The sequence below is a fragment of the Phalacrocorax carbo genome, chromosome 1, assembly GCF_963921805.1.
Source record: "Phalacrocorax carbo chromosome 1, bPhaCar2.1, whole genome shotgun sequence".
In the NCBI taxonomy this organism is placed as follows: Eukaryota; Metazoa; Chordata; class Aves; order Suliformes; family Phalacrocoracidae; genus Phalacrocorax; species Phalacrocorax carbo.
Window position 1 is genome coordinate 1,862,083 of NC_087513.1, and position 26,247 is coordinate 1,888,329.

Genomic DNA, 26,247 nt, shown 5'->3' on the forward strand with positions numbered 1-26,247 from the left:
TGGCTACTAGAAATCTACAGCAGGAGAAAAGCCCATGACCAAGAGCTGACTGGGGGAGCTCCTTACCCCCACTGAGAGCTGGGATGACTCTCAGTTTGACTCTGTTTTCCTCTGTCTAGAAAAATGTGTAAAAGGACACTGAGGAGCTTTGTGGGCAAAGCTTTGAAAACAACTCTTCCCTTACAAGTTTGAACATGTCAGTGGAAAATATTTTTTTGGAGGTGAAATTGGCCTCCTATCTGTTGGTTGCCTTGAAAGCTCTGATAAATGTGAGAACTTAGTCACATGGACTATAGATATGTTTTATCTGAAAAAGGGTTTCTTAACAAGTCCTGTATAAATTCATCTTTGCTAGGCTGAGTTGAACCTCACATCAAACATGAAGCTGATTTTGATCTTCAGTGCCCTCTTCGGGGCTTCCTTGTGCCTGGAGACTTTCGTTGGGTGAGTTATGCTTTCATGGAAGACCTTTCATTTAAGGCCGTATTATCCAGTTGTTGTTTTTCATTATCTTAATCTTACAAAATCTACTTGGGGCATGTTCTTTGCTTTTTATAACTGACTTGTCTTGATGCTGTGGTACTCCGGTGTTTGAAGGAACCCCTCTCTACTTTCATTTGGGTTTTCTAAGGGGAAGGGTCTGGCTGCATTGTTGAGTTCCTAGGTTTGTGTTCACTTAGGGCTTTGTTTTGGCTTTGACTGTACCTAAGGAGCAGTCTTGAGCCTTGATTTGGAGCTGAACCTTGCTACAAAGCTCGAGTATTCAGCTTGACAGATCTGGTCCTGCACAGAGCAGAGCTGAAAGACCAGAACCTGGCTTCAGATCAGAAAGGTCGCTAGCTTCCTTCTGGTTTTGAAGTTTCTCATGTCTCTTTAAATGCTTCATTCTTTTCAGAGCCTTTCGAAGCAATTCAAATCCTTATTTCCAACCATTATATTCTAAAGGTTTATCAGTGTGTTGCATTGCAAAATTATCTCCTTCTGGTGTATTTCCTCACAGTCTTATGGACTGTGTAAGAAACATAATAGAAGATGATAAGAAACTTAATAGATACTTCCTGAGAAGTAGGAAGTGAACACTAGATTCTAGCAAGTAAATCTGTATATGAAGGTATAAAGATTAACAAGAAGTAATATACATAGTTTACTAAACCCCTACGATTTGTAAAGCCAAGAAGAGCTATTTTGATAACTTAATCTGGACTCTGGCATAACGTAGACTGGATTCTCATGAATTCATTCCTCAGTCATGTCCAGTAGCTGTGGTTAATGAGCTCATCTCTTCACAGAAGAATCCAGTCCAGAAATAAAGCTTATGGTGGTGGACAATCCAATAATGACTTATTAATGTGGTAAAGTGCCTTCAGTGTTGATTTAATTTGGTCCCTCAAAAGAATCTTCCACCTCAGCCTGCCAGACTGAGCAACTTGGTGCTAACAAGTGTCTCTTCTCAGCAGCTGAGGCCACACTAGTAAATAAGCACACACATAACTGAGCTCATATGCCAAGGCCCTTGTTTACCCTGTCTTAAGACGAGTTTTCCGATTCTGCAGTTATTCATACCGATTTGCTCTGATTCGTCTCCATTTTTCAGTACTGCAAAGCAGCTGGGCCAGGTCAGGATATGGGACTCCATGGACTTTTGTTCTGTCTCCAACAGTGGCCAAATGCCACAGAGTGGCCTAGAGAAGAGAATGAACAAACACACCAAATGCTTTAACCACCAAATGCTATTTGCAAACGCAGCATTAATGCTCGGCTCACTCACATTAAACCCTGGGCTACACAGCTAAGGAGCACATGGGTGCTTTTGGCTATGGCATCCATCCCAGGCTGTATTTCCAGTTGTTAATTCATTGTGGCTTCCAGGTTTCCTTTGGAATCCCCTCTGGTTCTCCAGAATAGGATCTACTGTCCCCCAGCCTTTGCAGTCCTTTGTTGTTCGTAGATCCTTCCGTCATTTCCTAAAAGCATTGGGTGGAAGGGACTTCCAGAAGTTTTTTGTCCTCCCCCTGCTCAGAGCAGGACATGGAGCTGTTTGCCCTTGTTATCATCATCTACCCCTACTGAGAAGAGTTTGTTGGTTTTTTGTAACTCCCCTTCAAGTAGTTGTAGGCTGCAGTTAGATCAGCCTGAACAAACTTGAGCTCATCAGCCTGTCCTCGGGGTAATGTTTGCTTATACCTATTTTACCGAGCAGCCTGGAACAATGTGTTTTTGAATGCGTTATAGGGGGTTTAGTGATCTAAAAACCACTTAGAGACCGCACGATGTGATCCATGTATGTTGTACAACGCATAGTCTCAGTTAATAGCTGAGGTTACCTCTCTAACCAGTGGAGTGAGGTGCTTCCACAAGGTGATTCATTCCACCTGGAGTGGTGCAAGCCACCCTCTGATGGTATCAGCTTCTGACAACACAGGGAAGTGTGTGAACAGTCTTTGACTAAACTGAAGAAAGGTGAAATGAATTCTGTATTTAGTGTTTGGTTTGATTTGATGTATACTGCTCCCCAAACAACTGATCATTTGCGAACTCAACCACAATACTTTTTTTTCCTGCAAGTTGTTGACAAAAAATAACTAATAGATGCAAGAATGATCCTTGTAAGCAATTAAAACCTCATCCACTTGATGACTTGTTTCTGATGAAATCATAAAAATTGCCATTTAACTAGTTCTAGTGCACATATAGCAGGCTGGCCCTTCAGGTTGTTGGTTGAGCTCTTGGGTGACACTAAGTCAACGGTGTTAAAGAAGTCCATATCAGCTGGTAGCGTACGAGTAGATATCCACCAAATTCGTGATATTAATAACAAGCTAGTTCAACCAGACCCCTTTTTGAGACTGTTTCTGAAGACTTATTGATTTATTGCAGGCACCAGGTTCTCCGAATCAAGACAAGAAATGAGGAGGAGATTAAGAAGTTACAGCTTTTGGAGTCCCTGGAGCACCTTGAGGTATGTTCTTACCACAGAAGCATTTTTTAATGTTTCTGACTGGGGTAGGACTTTGCATCACATTTGAAAGGTTCGTACCACACTGTGACAGCTGCCATAAATAAATTTACTGTCTCAAATCTTGGTGTTTGATCTGCAAGTTCTAGTACCAGCTTGGTATTCAGGAGTGCCTGCGTTCATATTTTCTTCTTACTGGGTTTACAATCATATTTGCACTGCTTTGCTCTTAATCTTAGTATTGAAAAGCTTGTCTTTAAAGTGAGGATGCTAATGGTTTTGTACTTGTCTCCCAGCACTGTGGGAGGAATTTATTAGTTAATCTACACTGTAGGAAAACACATTATAAAATTCTAGTTCACTGTTCTTATTGCCATCAGTGAGAATTTTTATTATCACTTTCTTTAAAAATATTTATTTGAATAGTATAGAAATGAAAATTTAGAAAAGCCCTGCCAAAGGAGAAATAAAAACAACGCGTTTCACATTACCTAATACTGTAATACAGAGCTTTTCTTGAAACAATTTCTGGTAAAAGGGAGAACAGTAAAATAATCATTGTAGAAGACTAAAATTTCCTCTTGCTTATATGACTGAAGCTCTGAAATCAGTGAAAATGCTGACTTTAGCCTCCTGCGGACCTTTGTTATTTTTTGTGAGTTTGTCACAATAACTGATACAAGGTTGTGGTGAGGCCGAGCTAAAGAACGGAATGTGCTGTTAACAAGACAGGGCATGATACTGCAGGATTCGTTCAGTTTGGGGGAAATCAGCGTTTCTAAAGCTTTAGAAGAGCTGTTTGCAGAACACTTTCCCCAGACCAAATCCATTTTCCTTTCTCTTTTCAGCTTGATTTCTGGATAAGTCCCTCCACCCCTGCCCTCCCTGTGGATGTGAGAATCCCTGCTAACAGTGTCCAATCAGTCAAAGCCTTCTTGGAGTCCCATGGGATTGGGTACTCCATCCTGATTGAAGACCTACAGGTAGGCAATGCCATTGGCACATATTTAGCTTTTATATCCTTTGGAAACAAATAGTGTTTCACAATCCGGCCTCATTCGTTAACACAGACTGTTCTTTATTCTGCTTTCCATGAGGTCCTTCCCTTATTTTTGTAGTCTGTGGATTAATTTCTCAACAACTGTCTGTGGATCACTGCTGCACGGGGAAGCTGTGGGGATCACTCTGCAGATGCTATCTGAAACCATGTTGAGTAGCGACATCAATAAACTCCTAGGCTCCATGGGGCTCTTCTGAGAACCCCTGAGGCATTTCATGTGGTCTTCTAACCTCAGACGTTTGGGAGTCACAAAACTAATCATAGAATTGTAGAATAGAATCATAGATCATTAAGGGCGGAAAAGACCTCTAAGATCATCAAGTCCAACCATCAATGCAACACCCCCAGGCCTCCTAAGCCATGTCCCCAAGTGCCACGTCTGCACGGTGTTTGAACCCCCCCAGGGACGGTGACTCCCCCACCTCTCTGGGCAGCCTGTGCCAGGGCCTGACCGCTCTGGCAGGGAAGGCATTTTCCCTCATCTCCAACCTAAACCTCCCCTGACGCAGCTTGAGGCCGTTCCCTCTCGTCCCGTCACTGGTGACTTGGGAGCAGAGACCAGCCCCCCCCTCACTCCAGCCCCTCTCAGGCAGCTGCAGAGAGCGAGAAGGGCTCCCCTCAGCCCCCTCTTCTCCAGGCTAACCCCCCCAGCCCCCCCAGCCGCCCCCCAGCACACTTGTGCTCCAGACCCTGCCCCAGCCCCGCTGCCCTTCTCTGGACACGCTCCAGCCCCTCCAGGCCCTTCTTGTCCCGAGGGGCCCAAACCTGAGCCCAGCATTCGAGGTGGGGCCTCCCCAGGGCCCAGCACAGGGGCCCCATCCCTGCCCGGCTCCTGCTGGCCACACCAGGGCTGACACAAGCCCGGGGGCTGGTGGCCTCCTTGGCCACCCGGGCACTGCTGGCTCATGCCCAGCCGGCTGTCAGCCAGCACCCCCAGGGCCTTCTCCGCCGGGCACTTCCCAGCCCCTCTGCCCCAGGCCTGGGGCGTTGCCTGGGGTTGGTGTGACCCAAGGGCAGGACCTGGTTCTTGGCCTTGTTAAACCTCATACATTGGCCTCGGCCCATTAAGCCAGCCTGTCCAATAAGTCTGTTTAAAGTTACTCATAACTGAATAAACTGTGTTAAAAGTAGTTCAGGATCATAATCTGAAAGAACTGTACACCACTGTGTGAGAGAAAAGTACCCACTTGGGACTAATTCAGCATCTCTTCATGAGCAGTAATCCCGAAATGGCATCTGAAATACCATTAACTCAGCAAAAAAACTGCCTTTTTTTTTTTTCCCCCAAAAGCTTTCCAATGCTATTCTTGTTCATCTTAAGAAGTGTTTAAAACATCATGCTGACCATTTAAATACTCCTATTCTTGCCCACTTCACTACAGATACATTCAGCAGAAACATTTCTTTGCTCCACAGCTGTGGGATGTTTGGGGCTGGGGCTGGGGCCAGTGTGCAGGGCCATCGTGTCGTCATTTGAGATAAACATCAGAAGTCAGAAGTTTGCAAATTAACCAGGCTTTTCTCAACATTTGAATGTGTCTTTTAGGTTGTTCTAGATCAAGAAAAGCAAGATATGGCCTACAGTCAACAAAGGGAGCGCAGCAGCAACAGCTTCAATTATGGAACTTACCACTCTTTAGATTCCGTGAGTACCTCAGCTTTGGGGAGGAGGATTTTTTTTTCTGACATCTTTTCATGCCTTTTTTCATTAAGATCTAAAATACCTTTCCGGCTTCTTTTGGCACATGGCTTTGTTTTTAAATGGATTCATTTTGTGGTCAGCACAATGAGCCAGTGCTCTCCCTGACAGAGTGTTGGAGCAGGCAAGTGTTGATCGTACTTTTTTATAAACTGCTCTGCAGAATTTTGTCAAAACCCTTCCTTCTGACCCTCCAAAGAGACGGAGAATAAATGAATCTTGAAATAGGGACCTATAGGAAGCCAGTAGCTATCAAGCAGAGCGGAGGGTAAGGTATTTTTCCTAGTAGAAGTTCGTAAAGAGGGTTTTGAACTTTTTCCTGAAATAAGTAGATCTTGAGGATATAGCAGTGCTTCCTCCTACTTTGTGATGTTAGGAAGAGCTGACTGCACTGACATAAGGTGAGATGGGACTTTGGAGACGTCATCAGGTTTCATCAGGTCCTGCAATTGTTCTGCGGAGTACTATACATAAACGTAATGTAAATACCATCATGACTTTTCCTTTCAGATTTATGCAGAACTGGACCATCTTGCATCTGAGTATAGCCGCATTGTCAGTAAGCTCCAGATCGGGGTATCCTATGAAAAGCGGCCTTTGTATGTGCTCAAGGTATGACATATAGGATACCACAGAACGCGTGCGTACATATGTGCATACATAAGAGACATCTGCATTATAGATACGGCACAATTCAGTCCAAAGCATCCCAATCTATATGAGATGTTTTTGACTAAAAGGTGTCAGTGAGAGTCTTAAAACTTTCTGGTTTGTTTAACAGTTCAGCACCGGAGGAAGCAACCGTCCTGCAATCTGGATTGATGCCGGTATCCATTCGCGAGAGTGGGTTACCCAAGCGAGTGCAATATGGATGGCTAAAAAGGTCACTTCAGCAGTGATTGATTTTTCTTTTACCTTGGGAATGCCTCTGACTGTTTAAAAGTATATCACACATTAGCCAGCCCTGCTAACTCTCCTTCACCCCTCTTAAGATGCAGCCAACTCCAGAGAGAATATGGCAGCTGGTAGGCAAAGAATTGAAAAACGCTGTGTATTGTTAGAACAGCTGGGTTTAGGTAGACAAAATATAGCAGTTCAGGTGAAATTGCTGAGGACTGCAGGGCTGATAGTTATACAAATAACTGAGGACTTTGAGATTAGTTTGCTGCTTTGGTCTGCCGACACAGAGGAACACTGTGTGGTTGGTTACCTTCCACAAAAGTACCAAAACTTCCAGCTCTGTATAAATGAGCATTTAAATTCTGCTGAAAATGACTAAGCCACCAGAGAAGTGCAGCACAGTTGTATATTCCCAACGTGGTTAATCCATCTCAACCTTAGTGCCAGTCTTGGCCCATTCCCTGGGACAGGCAGGAGAAAATTTGCTGCCGTCTTCCATTAACTCCCTGTCTTCAGAATAAACTAATAAAACAGATTTGTTGCTCTCTGCAAGCTCCAACTCTAACGAGGAACAGTTATGGCCAGCAGATAATTAATGTTTCTTGTTTTCCGGCCCCGAAAGCCAGGCTTACCTCTGTACCTAGCTGTTAGAGCATAAGCACGCGGGAAAGAAATATGCTGGTAATCATGGTGTACCGTATTGTCTCTGCTTAGATTGCCTCTGACTATGGGAAGGATCCATCCATCACCTCTCTGCTGAACAAAATGGACATTTTCCTGCTGACAGTCACAAACCCTGATGGATACGTATTCACCCACACCACGGTGAGTAAGCATGCTGTGTATCCGAGCTGATTTAGAAAGCTGACATGCTCTTCCAAGCGAACAATAAATGTGAGGGAAGTAGGCTCTGAAAGTCCATTTGTTAATGCTGCAAGGAGGAGTTACAAAAGAGTTGGGCAGCCAAAGATACTAATTACTTGTCTAACTCATCTCAACCCGCTGTAAATTCACCAGCCCTTTGATTTTTGACCATCGGCTCATCTCAGCCGTCAGCCCATCAGAAAAAACCTTAGGCTTCTGCCTGGGATCTCTTCCTGGTGAAAGGCAACTATTTCTGGGTGGCAGGTTTTCTGCAAGGACTGAGATTTGCTCCTTTTCAAAGCCATAGTGTGTGTTTGTTTTAGAATCGCATGTGGCGGAAGACCCGCTCCAAGAATCAAGGCAGTCGATGTGTTGGAGTTGATCCAAACAGGAACTGGGATGCGGGTTTTGGAGGTAGGAATAAAGTTTCTGCATTTGGGCTGTTACTAAGAAGAAAGTTCCCTTTCATGTTCCCGGATCCTGTTACACAGGACTTGCAATCTCCTTAACATAAGGGATTCCAAAAGAAAATGGTCATATAGGATGGCAGCTGTCTTTTGTAAAGATAATTTTGCATTGATTAATTGCCAGTGAGTATAAGATGAAGGCAGTAATCTGTATCATCCAGAAGTACGGTCATTGAGTATTCATGCTCTGTTGCTGCTGTTTGAGTGTTTATCAGGATTTAAGGCCTTGCCTTTGGGTGAAGACCTGTTCTTAGGAAAGCCTGGCTTTGTGTTGGTCCGCTCTGACCTTTTATAAATGCCAGTTCTTACAGATTTGCCTTTGTTCCTCCTTTGCACCGACAGGTCCTGGAGCCAGTAGTAACCCCTGTTCTGACTCTTACCGCGGGCCCAGTGCCCACTCAGAGGTGGAAGTTAGATCTGTTGTCAACTTTATTAAGAATCATGGAAACATCCGGGCCTTCCTCACCCTCCACAGTTACTCTCAGCTCCTGATGTATCCCTATGGCTATAAATGCACTGAACCGGCAGACCACGCTGAGCTGGTGAGAAGTCGTGACTGAGCTTTAGCTTCCTCTGTTCTGTCCAGCTGGTTTCCTATACTCAAGTTTTACAGTGAGGTATCAGGATTAAAATGATAGGCTAAACTCTGCCATCCATAACAGCAACTGTCTGTGAGAGCGAACAAAAACCTGGTGCAATGAAATGCCTTTGAAAGAGAAATCTTGGTCGTATGCAAACACGTGCCATCCCCACTCATTCTCAGCCTTCTTTGCCCGCCCACGTTTCCTTCTTTCTGCTTTAATGACAGCGTCACAGCTGTAACGATATCTTTGAGGCGATACAGATCTCACAATCATAATTCAAATGGAAAAGATCTCTGGAAGTCTCTAGTCTAACCCTCCGCTGAAAGCAGGGAGTCTTTGGAGTCAGAGCCAATATCAAGGTTGAACTGGGTTGCTTAGGGCCTTGCCCAGCTCAGTTTTCATTAATTGTTTTGATATTTCCAAAGACAAATTCCACAGCTTCTTCAAGCCCTTCCCAAAGTTTCCCTCCTGTCATGGGGATTTTCTTTTTCGCTAATACCTAAATGCAATTCCCCATGTGGCAATTTGTTGGTTGCCACTCGTCCTTTTCCCCAGCACCTCCAAGGAGAGCCTGGCTCTCTTTTCCCTACAAGCACCCACTGACTATTGGAAGATCTCTGACTGCCTCGGGATTTTGAACCTCTTGAACCTTTTCTTGAAAAGACAGTCAGTGAGATCAAACACTGGATGATCAGATACAGAACCTGCTATGACTTAATTCATAGCACCAGTACTGCACCAGCACAGGCTGAGGGTGACCTGCTGGAGAGCGGCTCTGCTGAGAGGCCCTGGGGGTGCTGGGGGGCAGCGAGGTGACCCTGAGCCAGCACCGGCCCCTTGGGGCCAAGGAGGCCAAGGGTGTCCTGGGGTGCATGAAAAGGAGTGTGGCCAGCAGGGCGAGGGAGGTTCTCCTCCCCCTCTGCTCTGCCCCAGTGAGGCCACACCTGCAGGGCTGCGTCCAGTTCTGGGCCCCCCAGTTCAAGAAGGGCAGGGAGCTGCTGGAGCAAGGCCAGCGCAGAGCTGCCAAGGGGATCAGGGGCTGGAGCATCTCCCTTGTGAGGAAAGGCTGAGAGACCTGGGCTTGTTCAGCCTGGAGAAGAGAAGGCTGAGGGGGATCTCATCAGTGCTTATAAATATCTGACGGGTGGTTGTCAGGAAGATGGGGCTGGACCCAGGGCCCCCTGCTCTGGGTGTGCCTGCTCAAGCAGGGGGTGGGACGGGATGATCTCCAGAGGTCCCTGCCAACCCCCACCAGTCTGGGATTCTGTCATTCTGTGAATTCACCTGCAATGTCACCTCCCCAAAATACTGTGGAATCTGTGAGTGCTGTCACTAGTATGAGTGATGATGAAGTGGATTGATTTGGCACTAGTTTACTGAGGGGCGTGAAAGATTGGAGATTTTTTTGAAAGATTGTGGAGATTTCCTTAAGTATGGTTCAGGTTGGCGAAATCTTAAGGTTTAGCCTCGTTAAGCGTGGCTACTTTCTGACTTGTTCTTCATCTTCTCCTCTCCAGGACGCCTTGGGAAGAGCTGCTGCCCAGTCCATCCAGTCCCTGTACGGCACCACCTTTACAGTGGGGAGCATTTGCAACACTATCTGTGAGTATTTTGCTAGTCTGAGTTTTTTACGGGCTGTCCCGGGGCAACAGCCTCTGTCCCCCCACAGGGTCTCTCCCTCTCGGCAGCAGTGATGCTTCCGTAGGGTGACGCCACCAGTCAAATATTGTAGCTGAGCGTTCACATAAAAACCTGCTTCTTGTCCCTCGTAAACAGCAGGAGACCAGAACTCAAACCAATCCCCTTCTCACCGCCCTGGCTCTTCTCCCTTTCTCTTTCAGACCAAGCCAGTGGAGGCAGCATTGACTGGAGCTATGATTATGGCATCAAATACTCCTTCGCTTTTGAGCTGCGAGACACGGGGAACTATGGTTTCCTCCTGCCAGCCAACCAAATCATCCCGACTGCAGAGGAGACCTGGCTGGGTCTGAAAAAAATCCTAGAGCATGTGCGAGACAATCCATACTAAAAGCTGGAGTGGGAACCGGCTGTCTGTAGCAGGAAGCTCATAAATCATCGGGAATCGCCTAGGCGTGCTTGAGACAGCTGTAATGATGTGGCACCTGGCTGAATAAAACTCCTGTGCACATTCCTCCTGCAGCAATACTTGGCTGCATGTAAATGTTTGGTGCTTCTCTTGTTTGCCACATCTCTGTGTGCATGGTAGGCCCCTTCCAAGGCGCCACAGATTTTACGGCTTGGTTGGGGCCATTTCAGTGAGACACAGTAGGAACGGTGACAAAAGGAGGAAGGAAAGATGTTGTGGCTGGAAAGATGTGCCCGGCGGAGAAGGCCCTGGGGGTGCTGGCTGACAGCCGGCTGGGCATGAGCCAGCAGTGCCCGGGTGGCCAAGGAGGCCACCAGCCCCCAGGCTTGTGTCAGCACTGGTGTGGCCAGCAGGAGCCGGGCAGGGATGGGGCCCCTGTGCTCGGCGCTGGGGAGGCCCCACCTCGAATGCTGGGCTCAGGTTTGGGCCCCTCGGGACAAGAAGGGCCTGGAGGGGCTGGAGCGTGTCCAGAGAAGGGCAGCGGGGCTGGGGCAGGGTCTGGAGCACAAGTGTGCTGGGGGGCGGCTGAGGGGGCTGGGGGGGTTTAGCCTGGAGAAGGGGAGGCTGAGGGGAGCCCTTCTCGCTCTCTGCAGCTGCCTGAGAGGGGCTGGAGTGAGGGGGGGGCTGGTCTCTGCTCCCAAGTCACCAGTGATGGGACGAGAGGGAACGGCCTCAAGCTGTGTCAGGGGAGGTTTAGGTTGGAGATGAGGGAAAATGCCTTCCCTGCCAGAGCGGTCAGGGATTGGCACAGGCTGCCCAGAGAGGTGGGGGAGTCACCGTCCCTGGGGGGGTTCAAACACCGTGCAGACGTGGCACTTGGGGACATGGCTTAGGAGGCCTGGGGGTGTTGGGTTGGGGGTTGGCCTTGATATTAGAGGTCTTTTCCGCCCTTAAGGCTTCTATGATTCTGTGAAGATATGATCACTTGTGTGGCTACAGAGATGGCAGAGTGACTGCTGGTGGGATGGAGTGAGCAGGCTTTTTCCCACCCAGATAAACAAGAAGTCAGCTGGGGACTCTTGTCAGTGCAGAGGCTGAGGGGAGATTAAATCTTAGAGCAGAAAAGTGTGCTGGGAGAGGAGGAGGTGCTTGCCCCCTAGCTCCTGACTGCTGCAAACTGTCCTGCCGCTGCCCTCTGCAGCTCCACCTCTATTAGTAAATGCAAAATGCCTTTGCTCCGAGCAACGCTAGCCCTCAGTGGTGTGTTGTACTCCTGCAACCCTCCCTGCCCTCACGGCAACCCCCCTCCTCACAACCAGCCCTGGCACCACCGCAGAAACCGGCTCCCAGGGTTGTGAGGCTGCAGGCTCTCCAAAATATTTCTGAAATTTGTGGATTGAAAGGAGTGTGACCCCTTTAGAGCTGCTGAAGCACTTGAATGATAAACTGCATCGCCTGGACACTTCATTGCTCCAGTACTGCAGCGTAGCTACAGGTGGGGGCATTACACGGGCCGTCCTTATGCTCCGCTCCCTCTGGTAGCGTCTTGGGGCTGTTTAGAGAGGACAGGGAAGAATTTTTTGTGCATAATCCATATTGCTGCTCCTGTAAACCTTGGGGGGTCTGACGGAGCTCCCTTCTGGGGGCAGACCGGGCTGGTGCAGCATGATCCAGGCTGTGAGGCTGAGTAAAGGAATTTAATTTCCTTTAACGAGCTGCCGGATGCTGCCAGCCCACCGACCACTGGTGGAAGGGGGGTGTTCTCCTGGCTTTATGCCCCTGTATATTTGTCCTGCCCCGTTTCTCCCTCCCAGATTTGCCCAGTGGGCAAGGTTAGAGGAAGGATGGAGGTGGGAGGACGCCTGCTGTCATCCAGCACAGCCGGTCGGCGGTCCCTCAGGAGCCTGCCTCCCTCGCTCTGTTATTCAGCCTGCTAATCTCTTGGGGATTAAGAGCAAACAGCTCAGGGCCGTGCATGGCAGCCACGGAAGGATCAGAGATTAGCAATCCCTGCTGCTGTTGCAGCAATTATCAAGTCTAACAGGTTTATCTCAATGTCCTGTGATCCGCCAGCAGCTGGTGAGTTACCCACTCCTCGTGAGCTTGGCAGGAGAGCAAATACACCTGACGCAGTGGGTAAAATGTTAGTTCAGACCTAAAGGACGTGAGGCTTTTGGCAGGGAGAGGAAGGTGAAAGTGCAGCTGAGGCATCAGAAACCACCACGTGGGTTTGGTTCTGGGTTAAGCAGAGATGTTTTGGAAAGCAAACCAGAGCACGGGGCAGCCAGTGTTCCCCACACGTGTCCCCGTCCCCTCCACTCATGGCCCCATCGAGTGGCACCTGCTTCCCAAACTGACCCACCCTCCCAAAATCCCATCCTCCAGCTGGCGATAAAAACCCTGCTGGTAAAGCCCCACTGACGGGGAGGGCCCACGGCTCTGGATCCACACTCCTGGATCTGGCCGACCTGCTGCCATCGGAGCGGGGACCTTGTGGCAAGTGGTGGGCAGGAGCTGCAGAGCCCAAGGAGCCTCAGCCAGGCTTTTAGACCTGTGGCCTCGCCCTGGCTTTGAAGCTCCATCCAAACATCCAGGTCTTGAGGCCACCTGGGCCCTCTTCTTGTAAGCGCGTGGCTTGGTAACAACTGCAATCTGGTTTTTGGACCCCTGGCACCAAAGAGACCTGGAGCAAGACAGATTGAGCCCAGCAAGAGGAAGAGGAGGATGTCCCCCATGAGGGAGATGGGCTGGTTTGGCCTGGAGATGAGGCAGCATTGAGGCAGGGGGACTTAACAAGTCCCTGAGAAGAGGTTATTGAGAAAAAGAAGCCAAGCTCTTCACTACAAAGCGTGATGGGAGAGACAACGGCATCAGCTGAAGCAAGAGCGAGCCAGGCTGGGCACAGGAAAAAGCTTTTCCACCAGGAGACCAGACCAGCGGTGGGACACATCGCGCGGAGGGGCCACACAGAGCCTCCATCCTTGGAGGACTCAAAGCCCCAACATGGAAGGAACTGGTCTGCTCCCAGAGCTGACCTTGCTTCATCCAGGGGGTCGGATACTGATCTCCTGTGGTCCCTTCCCACCACAGCTACCCCCTCATCCCCAGCAGCGCGGGCAGCAGGGCGAGGGAGGGGGTCCTGCCCCCCTGCCCCACTCTGTGAGACCCCCCTGCAGCGCCGCCTCCAGCTCGGGGCTCCTCAGCACGGGACAGACACGGGGCTGCTGGAGCAGGGCCAGAGGGGGCACAGAAATGCTCCGAGGGCTGGAGCCCCTCTGCTGCGAGGCCGGGCTGGGAGAGCTGGGGTTGTTCAGCCTGGGGGAGAGAAGGCTGCGGGGAGACCTTATTGCAGCCTTCCAGTGCTTAAAGGGGGGCTGTGGGAAGGGTGGGGGTGACCTGTTTAGCAAGATCTGCTGTGACAGGACAAGGGACGATGGTTTTAAACTACAGGAGGGTAGATTTAGACTGGATATAAGGAAAAGATTATTTACACTGAGGGTGGTGAGACACTGGCCCAGGTTGCCCAGAGAGGTGGTCGATGCCCCATCCCTGGGGACATCCCAGGCCAGGCTGGACGGGGCTCTGAGCAACCTGGTCTGGTTGAAGATGTCCCTGCTCACTGCAGGGGGTTGGACTAGATGGCCTCTAAAGGTCCCTCCCAACCCAAACCATTCTGTGATTCTATAATTCTATGATCATCCTGCCTCTACGAGGACCTCTACCCTGGCTCTGCCAGCCAGGACCAGCTCACCAACATCACCGGTTCCGCATTATGAAGCCATAACAGAGCCCCGACCATGGCCCCTTCCCGTGGCGCACCCTGCTGTCGGTGCATCCAGAAAGGTGACCTGGTTTTAATAGGGAAAAAACCTGATGGTTAGAAGATGTCTGCTAAAAAACTGGCCGAGATGATGTCTGCCAGCCTGGGAACCCGGCCCGGGAACCCAGAGGACCCTTGACAAGCGCAGGCGGGAGCTCGGGGCCGTTGTAGATACGCACACAACAAAGACACTGCTATAACCTGGGGAACAAAGACGCTGCTATAACCTGGGGAACAAAGAAACCACTATAACGAACTGACCTCCTAAGGCAGCAGAAATCAGCAACAGCTGCTCCAAGCGCTGCTGTCCTGTGCCCACTCATGTATCTACACTAAAGACATAAAAATAACTTGCTTTCAACCCAAAACTGAGCCCCAGTCTCTCTCCAAGCATTATCCCTGGGTGAACGTCCCTGTGCGACCCCTCGGACCCTCATCGGGTACGCCTGGCTCCGGCGCTCCGCGATGCCCATCGTCTTTGAAGTGAGACTTCATCCATCATCATCTGGCCCCTCTCCTGGGAGCAGTTTGATGAACGGCACCGGTAATAATTTGATATATTTTGAATTTTATAGATAGATAGCTGTGCTTGTAAGTAATTAATCATAAATATATATATGTATATTTTTTCTGCTAGGAATTTTGCAGCAACTTGTAATACACACTTGCTTTACTAATCATAATTCTGCTTAATTTACTAAGGGTAATCTGGAATAAAGAAATTCATGGAAACAAAGCGCCATGTCCTTGTGTACTCTGGGGCCCTACGACCCCCACCGTCCCCCCCCACCCCACCTGTGGGCTGGGTCACCCCTTCAGGTGGCGACTGTGACCATGGCACCTACTCACACCAAACTGCGTGCACGGCCACGCGTCCTACTGGGACCTGAGCTCCGAGGAAGACGTTATCAGATCCTCCCTAATTTGGCTGCTCTTTTAGTGACTTCGCCAAGTAAAGCAAACATTTGGGCTCCCGCGAGCTGTTTCTGGCTTAGCTGTTTGTCACTGTCAGCTCTGCAGGGACAGCAGCTGTGGCCTTGGTGAGAAAGTGCCCCCAGAGCACCGTATAGGGGGGCTATATACGCCTTTGGGGGCTGAGGTTCATCTGCATCCACTCACCATGAAGATCCTCCTCATCTTCGCCGCCCTCGTGATAGCCGCCTCCAGCGAGCTGCTTTTCACAGGGTGAGTCCTGCCGAAAGCAGGGGGTGGTGGGACACCCTGATTGGGGGATGGGGGCCGGGATGGGAGATGCCAGACCCCTTTTGTCCTCCTTTTGGGGTCAACGAAAAGGGCAACATCCCGAAGGAGGGAAATCCGTCAGCTTTCGGTGCGTGGACACCAGGAAAGATGTGGCTTCACCCCAGCTTTGGAGGGAGGTTTTGGGCACCCTCCTGGCTGCTGCGGAGGGTAGAAATGAGGGGATGCTAAATCCTGAGAGCATCGCCCCGAGCTTTTCCAGCAGAAGGACTGAACTGAGATGGGGAAACCTCGCTGCTGGGGAAGGAGAGCATTTCCTACTCTGCTGGGGGCTGCACCCATCCCCAGGGGAGCCCAGCTGGGCTGGAGCAGAAGCTGTGTTAGGAAAAGTCTATATGTTTGATATTTCCTAATATTTTGGGAGCTCTCGTGATCAAAAGAAGGATGGAGGCCACTGTGGGCTCCCCGGCACTTGTTCTTTTTCTCATTTTGGCTATTCCGAACCTGCATTTTTTGCTCTTGACACCAAACCTCCAACAACCGATGCACTTTCCAACCCACCGAGCCAGCGTAGACTTTTCACAGCCTCCACCCAGCCCATGAGGGGGTCACGTCAGCGCTGGAGGCTCAGCTACTTCCTCCCCCCACTGCTTCCTGTGATCCCCCCGGCATGCGCTGATGGCTCTGCCTCCCTGCAGGGACCAGGTCCTCCGCATCACGGCCAGCGACGAGGAGCAGATTACCCTGCTCAGGGTGCTGGGCGAGCAGGCAGAGCTGCAGGTGAGCTGCGAAGGGGCCCCGAGCATCCGCCAGTGTAAAACAGAGACCCTGGCGGCATGCAGGGCTCCCTCCTTTTGACCTCACATCCAATTTTCCTTCCTATTTTGGATCTGTATAATTTATAGCTATATAAATATACTATTTAGCTTAAGACACCTTGAGCCCTCCTGTTTCAGACAAAGGGGAACACCCCGGGCACTGCAGCCTTGTTGCTCCCAGGCTGAATGTTCAGGTCTAAAATGTCATGGCATTTTTTTTTTGGCTTGAATCATGACATAACTCTGCTCCAGTTGCACTTGCCCTGGTTGCTTTGAGGATTGAATCTCGGTGCGAAATGTGAGCAGGAGGAAGGATTTGGGTGGTGGGGAACAGCATCTGCACCGCAAAGCTGATGTAAGGGGATACGTCTATTGACTTAAAGAGCAAAACCAGCATACAGCAGCCCGGGGGTCTCATCGTATCTGCTCAAATCACAAAACCTCATCATTCAAAGGGACGTTTGCAGACAACAGGTGACTTGGGCTGAAACGTGTGTCTGTAGAAGAGCCACTGAGTGCAGGAAAGGTACCCTGACCCATGCTGGTACCCGTGTGCGCGCCAAAACTTGTCCAAAGACCTTTTTAAATCATTCAGTTGAAATTCTTATGAGACCCCTTTTGGTGCCAGGGAGCTTAGTGGATGAGCATCAGCACAGGATGGGCCCGAGCTCTCTCCTCTCCACACCAGGTTGACTTTTGGCGTCATCCCACCAGCCCCGGCCGCCAGGTCGATGTGAGGGTGCCCTTCGCCAGCCTCCAAGCAGCCAAAATCTTCCTGGAGTCCAATAACATTTCCTACAGCATCATGATCGAGGACGTGCAGGTAAGGACTGCGGTGGGGAGCAGGATGAGCTCCCGTGGCTCAGTCCCAATAGAAGTCCAAAAAGTTGGAAACCAAGAGGAGATGGAAGAAAGCCCCATTCGCCTTCTCCTTCCAGCTACTTTGATGAGGTTGTTTTTTTCCCCCTCCTAAAAAGGAATTATTGGATGAGGAAAAGAAAACCATGCTGAAGTCCAGGAGGGTAGCGAGAAGCACCAGCACGTTCAATTTTGCTTCCTACCACACACTAGACGAGGTACTTTGCTCTGCAGCCCATTCGCTTTGTCTTGCTGGGGTCACGCTCAGCCCATGCCGTGGTTGCATCCGTGAGGTGATGTTTGTGGTGGCAGCGAGAGCCTGCCTGGGACATGTCTCTCTTCCTTGGGTGGAGGTTTTAGCTGAGTCAGGAGGCCAGGAATCCTTCCATGTGCAGCGTGGCCTCTCCTGGCACCTCCTCCCCTCACTGGAAGACATCTTCAACTTCATTTTGGGGGGGTCAGACCCTGTGCTTGGAGTCCAGTGGGTGGCTGATGGAGGCTGTGATGGTGTTGGGGGATCTCAGAGCCTTTCCCTCCCCAACCATTCGCTCTGCTTTTGCAAAAGCCTTTGCGACATGCTCCTCCCTGCTTGCACAGAGGTCCAAGCAGCTGGGCTTCTCCGGGGAAGTTCTGCGTGTGGCATCGGGTGCTGGATACCCTAAAAAACCACAAGGAAAGCCAAGGTGAACCTCGTGACCCAGCAACTCCTCCTTCCAGATCTATGCCTGGATGGACATGCTGGTGGCTGATCATCCCAGCCTCGTTAGCAAGATCCAGATTGGGCAGAGCTATGAGAACAGACCCCTGTACGTGCTGAAGGTGGGTACCAGGGGCACCCTCGCCTTGCCCTGCCTGGGAAGGCATGGGGCTGAAATCCCCCCCTCTCGGCACAGTTCAGCACCGGGGGATCAAATCGGTCAGCCATCTGGCTGGACACCGGCATCCACTCGCGGGAGTGGATCACCCAAGCCACCGGCATCTGGATGGCCAACAAGGTAACCACGTGCCCTGGGACACGGGACCCCAGTTCTTACCCCAGCCCTTTCTTAACACCTCCCTGCGGCACCACTCGGTTGCATCCCTTGTCCCTGAGGGACACCAAGGCAGCTCCCGCTCCCCTCCCCGTGCAGATTGCCGAGGAATATGGCCAGGACCCCTCCATCACCGCCATCCTGGACAGCATGGACATCTTCTTCGAGATTGTCACCAACCCCGATGGCTTTGCCTTCACCCACAGCTCCGTGAGTGCGGGGACATTGCGGAGGGAACTTGTCCTGGCATTTGGCTCCAGCAGCCGTGGCTGGCTGTGTTTTTTGGGTGGGGAGGGATGTTTCTTCCCATGTGGGATGGTGAGTGGTTGGAGGCGGCTTCCTCCCACCCCCAGAGATGTTTGGGCAGGAGGACATCTTATGTCCCAAGGCAGGGGGATTCATGTCCCTATGATGGTCTCTCCCCCTTCTGCTCCTAGAACCGCATGTGGCGCAAGACGAGGTCCATCAATGCTGGCTCCCTCTGCATTGGTGTGGATCCCAACCGAAACTGGGACGCAGGCTTTGGAGGTGAGAGCCGAGCCACCGGGTCCGCACGCTGGGCATAGCTCATGCCTCAAAGCATCAAAGCCTCCTGCTAGAGGAGAGAAACCTGGGGAGGCTAGAAACCCTTCCCTGGGGCTGCCTCTCTGCATGGTGCCTCTTCCACCATGCCCCAGGCTCCAGCTCTGGCTCCAGCAGCAACCCCTGCTCTGAGACCTACCACGGCCCCTACGCCCACTCCGAGAGCGAAGTGAAAGCGATCGTGGACTTCATCCGTGGCCACGGGAACATGAAATCGGTCATCTCCATCCACAGCTACTCCCAGATGCTGCTTTTCCCCTACGGCTACAAGAGCGTGCCTGCACCTGACCACCAGGAGCTGGTGAGACGGCCCCAGAAGCGTAGACATGGGGCTGCAAGCACCAGCCTTGCTGGAAGAGTCAGGTTGGATCATCCCAGGACCATCCCTGCCCTTCTCATTAGATGCAACCTGCACCTTGAAGCCCATCACTTGGTTCTTGGAGGGAGGATGAGTGCGAGATGTACCCGCCATCCACCAAAAATTAAGGGTGTTTTGGGGAAAAGCAAGAGCAGAGGGGGTGGGAAATGATGCTGGGCTCTAGACCCTGCTGCCCCAAGGGCTCGGTCCACCAGGTCTCACCACTTTTGGGCTCTCCCTTGCAGAACGAACTGGCTAAAAAGGCAGTGAGTGACTTGGCCGCTGTGTATGGGACAAAATACACCTACGGCAGCGTCATGGACACCATCTGTAAGTGTCCCTTCCTCATCCTGCGGCGTCGTGTCTGCCACGAATGCTCAGCGTCAGGATCACATCTCACCCTCCTCTCCCTGCAGACAGGGCAGATGGCACCACCATCGATTGGGCCTACGACAATGGGGTGAAATATTCCTTCACCTTCGAGCTGAGGGACACGGGGCGCTACGGCTTCCTCCTGCCCAGCACCCAGATCATCCCCACCGCTACTGAGACCTGGCCGGCGCTGCTGGACATCATGCTCCATGTCCTGGAGCATCCGTACTGAATCCAGCACCTCCCGTGATGCTCCCTTGTCTAAATAAATAATCCTGGAGACTCTTTATGGTTTAAGACCTTTATTTTTCATGCTAAACTTCAAAAGAAAGGTGAAAAAAGGATTCCCAGCCCTGCAGGTGTTTATTCCCCTGTTGGGCCCTACAAGTCCCCATCCTTCGTGCCCAGCAGCCCTGAAGGACCTGGGAGGGGATGGGTGTATTTTGGGCAAGCAAACCCAATTTTATGGGATTTTGGGCAGCATTGATACATTGTCCCTTCCGCGGGAGCTGGGAGGAGGGACACCGGGCACCCTCAGGGCCTTCGTTGGGTGCAAAGTGCTTCCAGGCATTTGTTAATTTTATTTGTGCCACCTGGGGTGACCGTCACCCGCTCTCACCTCTGTCCCGCACCAAACTTTAAACCAATTCCCCCCCCACCGTCACCACCAACATGGCCACAGTTTAGGCCCCTGTCTCGCCAAGCTCCCCCCCGATGCGAAAATCTTCATCTCGCACCTTCTTGACCCAATTCGTGCCCTTTTCCAAGCCGCAGCCCTGAGCTGCAGCCGGCACCGTGGGCGGTGGGATTTGGGCACCTCCCCACCTCTCACCCCGCTGGCAAGTGACTCACCGACAGCCCTGGCCGGTTCCCGGGACGGGTTTGGCCGGAACGGGGAGCGCCGCAGAGGGGGGACGGCGGGGCTGCGGTGCCCAACCTTGGCCGGTGCCAGCCGGAGCCTTCCCACGGCCCTGGGAAAAGGGACAGCAGGCAGGGGGCTGGGAGCCACCATCCCCATGGGATTTAAGAGGCCCTGGGGTGCTGTTGGGGCACGGGACGGGCTCTTGCGGCTGACGATGAAGGCCCTTGTGCTGCTGGCTGCCCTGGTGGCAACGGCCGCCGGCACCGAGACTTTTGTTGGGTAGGGGGTCTGGCTGGTGGGGGAGGTTGCCTGGGATGGGGACGGTGGCACCGGTTGGGGCAGAAGGAGCTGGTTCAGCCCCGAGGGGGCACAGACGCCCCTGGGAGGAGGCTCGGTGCAAATCCCCAGGGTCAGGGGATGGATGGCATAGGGGTTAGGCTGGACCTATGGGGGCCAGAGCTTGGCCTTGCACCCCCCCTCCAGCACCCCCTGACCCTGCAGGCACCAGGTGCTGCGTATCGTCCCCACCACCGATGAGGAGCTGCAGAAGGTGCAGGAGCTGCAGGACCTCGAGGAGCTGCAGGTACTGGGTGCAGCGGTGGGGGTGGCTTTTGGGGACAGCCCCTCCAGCCCGTGTCCCTTGCTTTGCACCCCCAAAGCCATGCTGTAGAGCAGGGGCGGGGCTGGATGTTGGATGATGGGGACCAGCTTGTGAAAAGCAAGACAGGCTGGTGTGGGGCAGGGGGTGGGGGCAGCCCCAGGCTGGATCTGACCCCCTCAGCTCGCTTTCTCCCCTTCCAGCTGGATTTCTGGCTGGCACCCCGTGCCCTCGGGCACCCCGTCGATGTTCGCGTGCCCTTCCCCAGCCTGCAGCCCCTCAAAGCCCACCTGGAGGCCAACGGCATCTCCTACTCCATCATGATCGAGGACGTGCAGGTCAGCGGTGGCAGAGGGGATGCAGGTGGGATGTGGGGTCTTGGCACAGCCAGGGACAAGGTCTCATCCTGCTGCGTGTCCCCCAGGCGCTGGTGGATGATGAGCAGATGGAGATGATTCGTGGCCGCCGCCAGCTGCCAGTCTCCACCAGCACCTTTGACTACGCCACCTACCACAGCCTGGATGAGGTAAGGAAGCGCAAGATTCAGGGCATTTTTGGGGGAAAAAAATTGCACCCTGGAATTGCTTCTGCAAAGCCCTTTGCTCCATGTGCAGCAAGGGCAAGGGGTGCGACAGATGTGACACCCCCCCCCATCCCCTCTCCCCCAGATCTACACCTTCATGGACCTGCTGGTGGCTGAAAACCCCAACCTGGTCAGCAAGCTCGAGATCGGCCGGTCGACAGAGAACCGCCCTCTGTACGTGCTCAAGGTGAGGGTTTGGGGTTCATGGGGTGTCCGGAGGGGGGGGGAGCGAGGTCAAGGGTAAAACCAGCCCCCTCTCTTTGCTCTTTCAGTTCAGTAAAGGGGGGACGAACCGCCCGGCCATCTGGATCGACACCGGCATCCACTCCCGGGAATGGGTGACGCAGGCCAGCGGTGTCTGGTTCGCCAAGAAGGTATGGGCACCTCCTGGACACGTCTTACGTCCCCAAAGGGCCACAAGGTCCTGCAGCCACTGTGGATGTCAGGTGGCCGACCCCAGGGAGGGGATGGTGATCCAGCAGTGCTAGGGAACCCCAAACTGCTGTCATCTCTAGATTGTCCTGGATCATGAGAATGACAATGGTCTGGCCTCCATCCTGGACAAGATGGACATCTTCCTGGAGATTGTCACCAACCCGGATGGCTTCGCCTTCACCCAAACCCAGGTACAGCCCTGGCTTTCTTCGCCCTGCCTCCTACAGCCATGCTGGACAGGGCTGGAGAGCAGGATGGGGGTGCTGCACATGGAGGCCTCTGAAAGCTCAAATCCTCCTTGTCTACATTTCCATGGAGTGGGAAGGGGACCACCATGACCCGTTAGACACCCCAGATGACTGTCTGTTGGAGGCTGGTGGAGCTCTGGCCCTGGACACCAGCTGAGACAGCTTTGCCCTTCCAGAACCGCATGTGGCGCAAGACCAGGTCCAGGCGCTCAGGCTCCTCTTGCATCGGCGTGGACCCCAACCGCAACTGGGACGCAGGTTTTGGAGGTCAGAGCTCTTCCATTCACCCTGTGCGGGGGTTTCCACCCTCCAGGAGGAGGCTCTGAAGCCATTTCTGGCTCAGAAAGATCCACTGATGTCCCCTGGGGAAGAGATGGGATATGCTTTCCATGGCAGAGACATGGGTTTGGGCTCCACCAGGGCTTTGGTGTCCCCTAGTGATCAGCACTGTGGGGACCGCAAATGAAAGCCATCATACAAACGTCTAGGAGGAGTTCCAAGAGCCACCAAGCAGTTGAGGGGTGGGAAAAGCTCTTGGGCTTGGAAACGGAAAAGGCCCTTTGCCCTTGTGACTCTCTGAGCCACCCAATGGCCACCAAAGCCACCAAACACCCACACTGTGTCCTCGCTTCTCCACAGGGCCTGGGGCCAGCGGAAACCCCTGCTCAGAGACATACCACGGACCTTACGCCAACTCTGAGCCTGAGGTGAAGGCCATCGTGGACTTTGTGAAGAACCACGGGAACATCAAGGCTTTCGTCTCCATCCACAGCTACTCCCAGCTCCTGCTCTACCCCTATGGCTACACCAGCACCCCAGCGCCTGACCAGAAGGAACTGGTAGGGCTGACGTGGAGGTTTGAGGGAGGCTGGGATGATGCGAGGCTGCTCTCCTTCTCCAAGGAGTAGCAACCTCCATCGTGCACCACAGAGGGAACATTGCAAAGCAGGAGGACGTCGTGGCTCCTCTGCCAGCCCTGGGGGACTCCCCCAGGCCACAGCTACTGAGCTTTGGCATCCTTTTTGCCTGCAGCACGAGTAAAAAACCTCTCCTGCAGGCTGTATCCTGCACCCTTTCTCTGGCACATCTTTCTCTCTTCTATGTATTCCCAGCACCAGATTTCTGGGAAGGCGGTCGCAGCACTGTCTTCGCTGTACGGCACTAACTACAAGTACGGCAGCATCATCACCACCATCTGTAAGTAACAGGGGGCAGCAGTCGCCCCAAAATAAACCAAAATCACCACTCACACCTCGGCTTCAACAAAAGCTCCTGTGAAACACCTGGACGATGCAGAACAACTAACGTTTCGCATCCCTCACGTTTCCCACCCTCAGACCAAGCGAGCGGAGGAACCATCGACTGGACATACGACCAGGGCATTAAGTACTCGTTCACCTTCGAGCTGCGGGACACGGGGCGCTACGGGTTCCTGCTCCCCGCCAAACAGATCGTCCCGACCGCCCAGGAGACGTGGCTGGCGCTGAAGGTCATCATGCTGCACGCGCGGGACCACCTCTACTAACCGGGATCAGAGGCCGAGCGGTGGTTGAATTAGCTGCGTGGGGGGTAAAAAAAAAGAATGCAATAAATAAAGGTAAAGGATGAGAAATGCTTTTGGTTGTTTCCCCTTTTTCCAAATCATGGTGAAAAGCCTTTTTGGAGGCTGACTCAGCACTCCTGTGGGTGCCCGCAGTGGCAGCCAACATAAACAGCACGTGCTGGCCCAGCAGCCCAAAAAGGGGATTTAAAGGGCATGAAAATAGTAGCACACAAAAGAAAGGAAGGTGCTTTTCCCCCCCCGCCTCTGGCAGAGGGTGGAAGGGGAAGAGGTTCAGTCTGACCCTTACTGGGTAAGCAGAGACCTGCCAGCACAGCTGTAGTGTCCAAGGGGTGCCCACCTTCCCCAGCCCTCCCAGGGGTCGGAGTGGCTCTGGGACACAAGACAATCGGGTTAGCGTGATTTGTTCTGCGTATTTTTGGGGTCAAACACCAGCTTGCAGCGCTGGAAGGTCCATCCTCACCCGCTGCAATCCCATACTGACTCCCAGCTCGTGCAGGCGCCGCTCGACGCTCTCCGTTAGCTGTCAAAGCTCAAACTGAAAAGCAGGACTCGGCTGTATGGTGTCACTTAATTTTTATTAAATTAAACAATTAAAACTCCCAGACTCTACAGAGTTTGACTCTACCCTCCAAACACCACCAAGAGCCCAAAACCACACAAATCCATCAAGGCAATGGGAAAGTACATTCAGTTCTTCCTTTGATGCCCTGGATTTGGAGGATCTCCAACGGCTTGGACTAGTTTTATCCGTCCGTTTCAGAAGGAGGTTTTCACGCAGCCCAGAGCGGCCGGGAATTTGGGATCTCTCTCCCACAGCTGGACAGCAAAATCAGGACTTTAAGCCAACACAACCACCACTACACTCATCTCCGTTTTCAGATGTACAGGTTTTATACGCTTCCAAGCACTCACAGAGCTGAAAGGTCTCCTACTTGGACCAGTTCACACGCAGGGTCCCACCAGCATGCCTGTCCTTCAAGCACGTAATAAACGTCTCTCTTGGCTCTCACCTCTCCTGTGCACATTCAGCTAAATCAATCAGGTAGTATCATTTTTCAGCCAACCAGCCCAGGCAAGCTACCAACTGAACTATGCAGGAGATGCTGCTTCGTTGGAGGTTTTTATTTCATGACGACATAAGGATGGAGGTGCAGTACAGAGCAGGAAGGAGCAGTGGACCCAGGACACCAAGATCAGGCTACGCAGTTGGGTGAGCCACGTCATACGTTCAAAGCTAAAGGTGGCATTTCTGCCATGCTTCGGTACCAAACTCCTTTGAAATCTTTATTTAGCTTTTATTTATTTTATTAGGCCACCTAATAGCGTCGCTCCTCAATAACTAAAGCCCCAAGGGGTGAGTCAGCTTCCCAAGGCTGCGAGCGAAGACCAGCGCGGCCAAGAACCAGGTCCCTGCGACTCCCGCTTTGGGCTCAGGCCATGTAAATAAATATTTTTTTTTCCTCAAGAAGCGAATCTGCCATTCCACGGAAAGCCAACCGCTCTGACCTAGGAAGACAAGCTACTTTCGTTCAAAATAAACAGGCCTACAAATACACCAACAAAAAGCCTTCCAGAAGTGTGATCAAGTAGGAGGGCAAGAAAGCAGAGCAGGTGGTGAGATGGTGAGATGCTTCCAGCTTCCTAAGGATGGGCTGAAATAAGATCTTTAATTTTTTTATCTTAATACCCAACTGTTACAGTACATGTGTACACACATACACACATTCCCGTTGGACACGTGCAAACCTTAGCGGATAGGTTGGAAAGACGGTTTGTACAAATTAGAGCTGGTTTGTACAACTTAAAGTGTCCGAGGGCTTCTTTGGGAAGGCGGGAGCTTTAAGTTACCCCCACGTACTCAGGTTTTGTTACACACAAAAATATAGATGTCTATTTGAACACACATTCAGCTCTTTGGAGTACTTTGTTCAGCACAGTTTAAATGTGGGCTCTGCCCTACGGCCCTTGATTTCTCCCCTTATTCTCCCTTCAGAGGATCCCTATATTGTGTCGGAGGTTTGTGCCGATCATCACGCTCTTCTCTGGAGGACTGAGGTTACGGCTCTCATCAGAATGAGTCTGCCAGTCCCCGTGTCAGCACTCCTCCGATTTAAGACCCAAAGACACAATAAACATGACAAATGTGCTCAGGGATGATGAGTCTTAAAATGCCAAACTAGAAAGAATGTGCGCTTTCTCCCACTTTGCCCTTTCACCGGAATTATCCCCTGATGAACTGCACCACTGGTGAATTTTGGGGTCTGTTAAAGATTACTTGTCTGCTTCAAAAAGGGGGGGGGCGCCTGCCCCACTGATACCCAAAAAGCCACGCACAAAAACC

General features: G+C 51.8%; 3 protein-coding genes across 3 annotated transcripts; all 3 read left to right on the forward strand.

Moving 5' to 3' along the window:
- The first annotated feature begins 364 nt into the window (after positions 1-364).
- Positions 365-10,597, forward strand: LOC104048194 (carboxypeptidase A2-like). The gene is made up of 11 exons (XM_064453222.1): positions 365-444; positions 2,878-2,959; positions 3,805-3,939; positions 5,563-5,661; positions 6,226-6,327; positions 6,497-6,598; positions 7,330-7,440; positions 7,803-7,893; positions 8,289-8,488; positions 10,048-10,132; positions 10,372-10,597. Exons 1-11 carry the CDS (start codon positions 380-382, stop codon positions 10,557-10,559), a joined length of 1,260 nt encoding a protein of 419 aa, XP_064309292.1. The 5' UTR covers positions 365-379; the 3' UTR covers positions 10,560-10,597.
- A 4,896-nt stretch (positions 10,598-15,493) lies between these two features.
- Positions 15,494-19,848, forward strand: LOC104041534 (carboxypeptidase A1-like). The gene is made up of 11 exons (XM_064453304.1): positions 15,494-15,582; positions 16,296-16,377; positions 17,104-17,238; positions 17,393-17,491; positions 17,991-18,092; positions 18,167-18,268; positions 18,404-18,514; positions 18,742-18,832; positions 18,982-19,187; positions 19,490-19,574; positions 19,661-19,848. The coding sequence occupies exons 1-11, from the start codon at positions 15,518-15,520 to the stop codon at positions 19,846-19,848; spliced, it is 1,266 nt and encodes a 421-aa protein (XP_064309374.1). The 5' UTR covers positions 15,494-15,517.
- Positions 19,849-20,681: 833 nt separating this feature from the next.
- On the forward strand, positions 20,682-24,159 carry LOC104048176 (carboxypeptidase A1). Its single transcript, XM_064441790.1, has 11 exons — positions 20,682-20,757; positions 20,980-21,061; positions 21,280-21,414; positions 21,501-21,602; positions 21,745-21,846; positions 21,932-22,033; positions 22,175-22,285; positions 22,519-22,609; positions 22,982-23,181; positions 23,455-23,539; positions 23,680-24,159. The coding sequence occupies exons 1-11, from the start codon at positions 20,693-20,695 to the stop codon at positions 23,865-23,867; spliced, it is 1,263 nt and encodes a 420-aa protein (XP_064297860.1). The 5' UTR covers positions 20,682-20,692; the 3' UTR covers positions 23,868-24,159.
- The last annotated feature ends 2,088 nt before the right edge of the window (positions 24,160-26,247 follow it).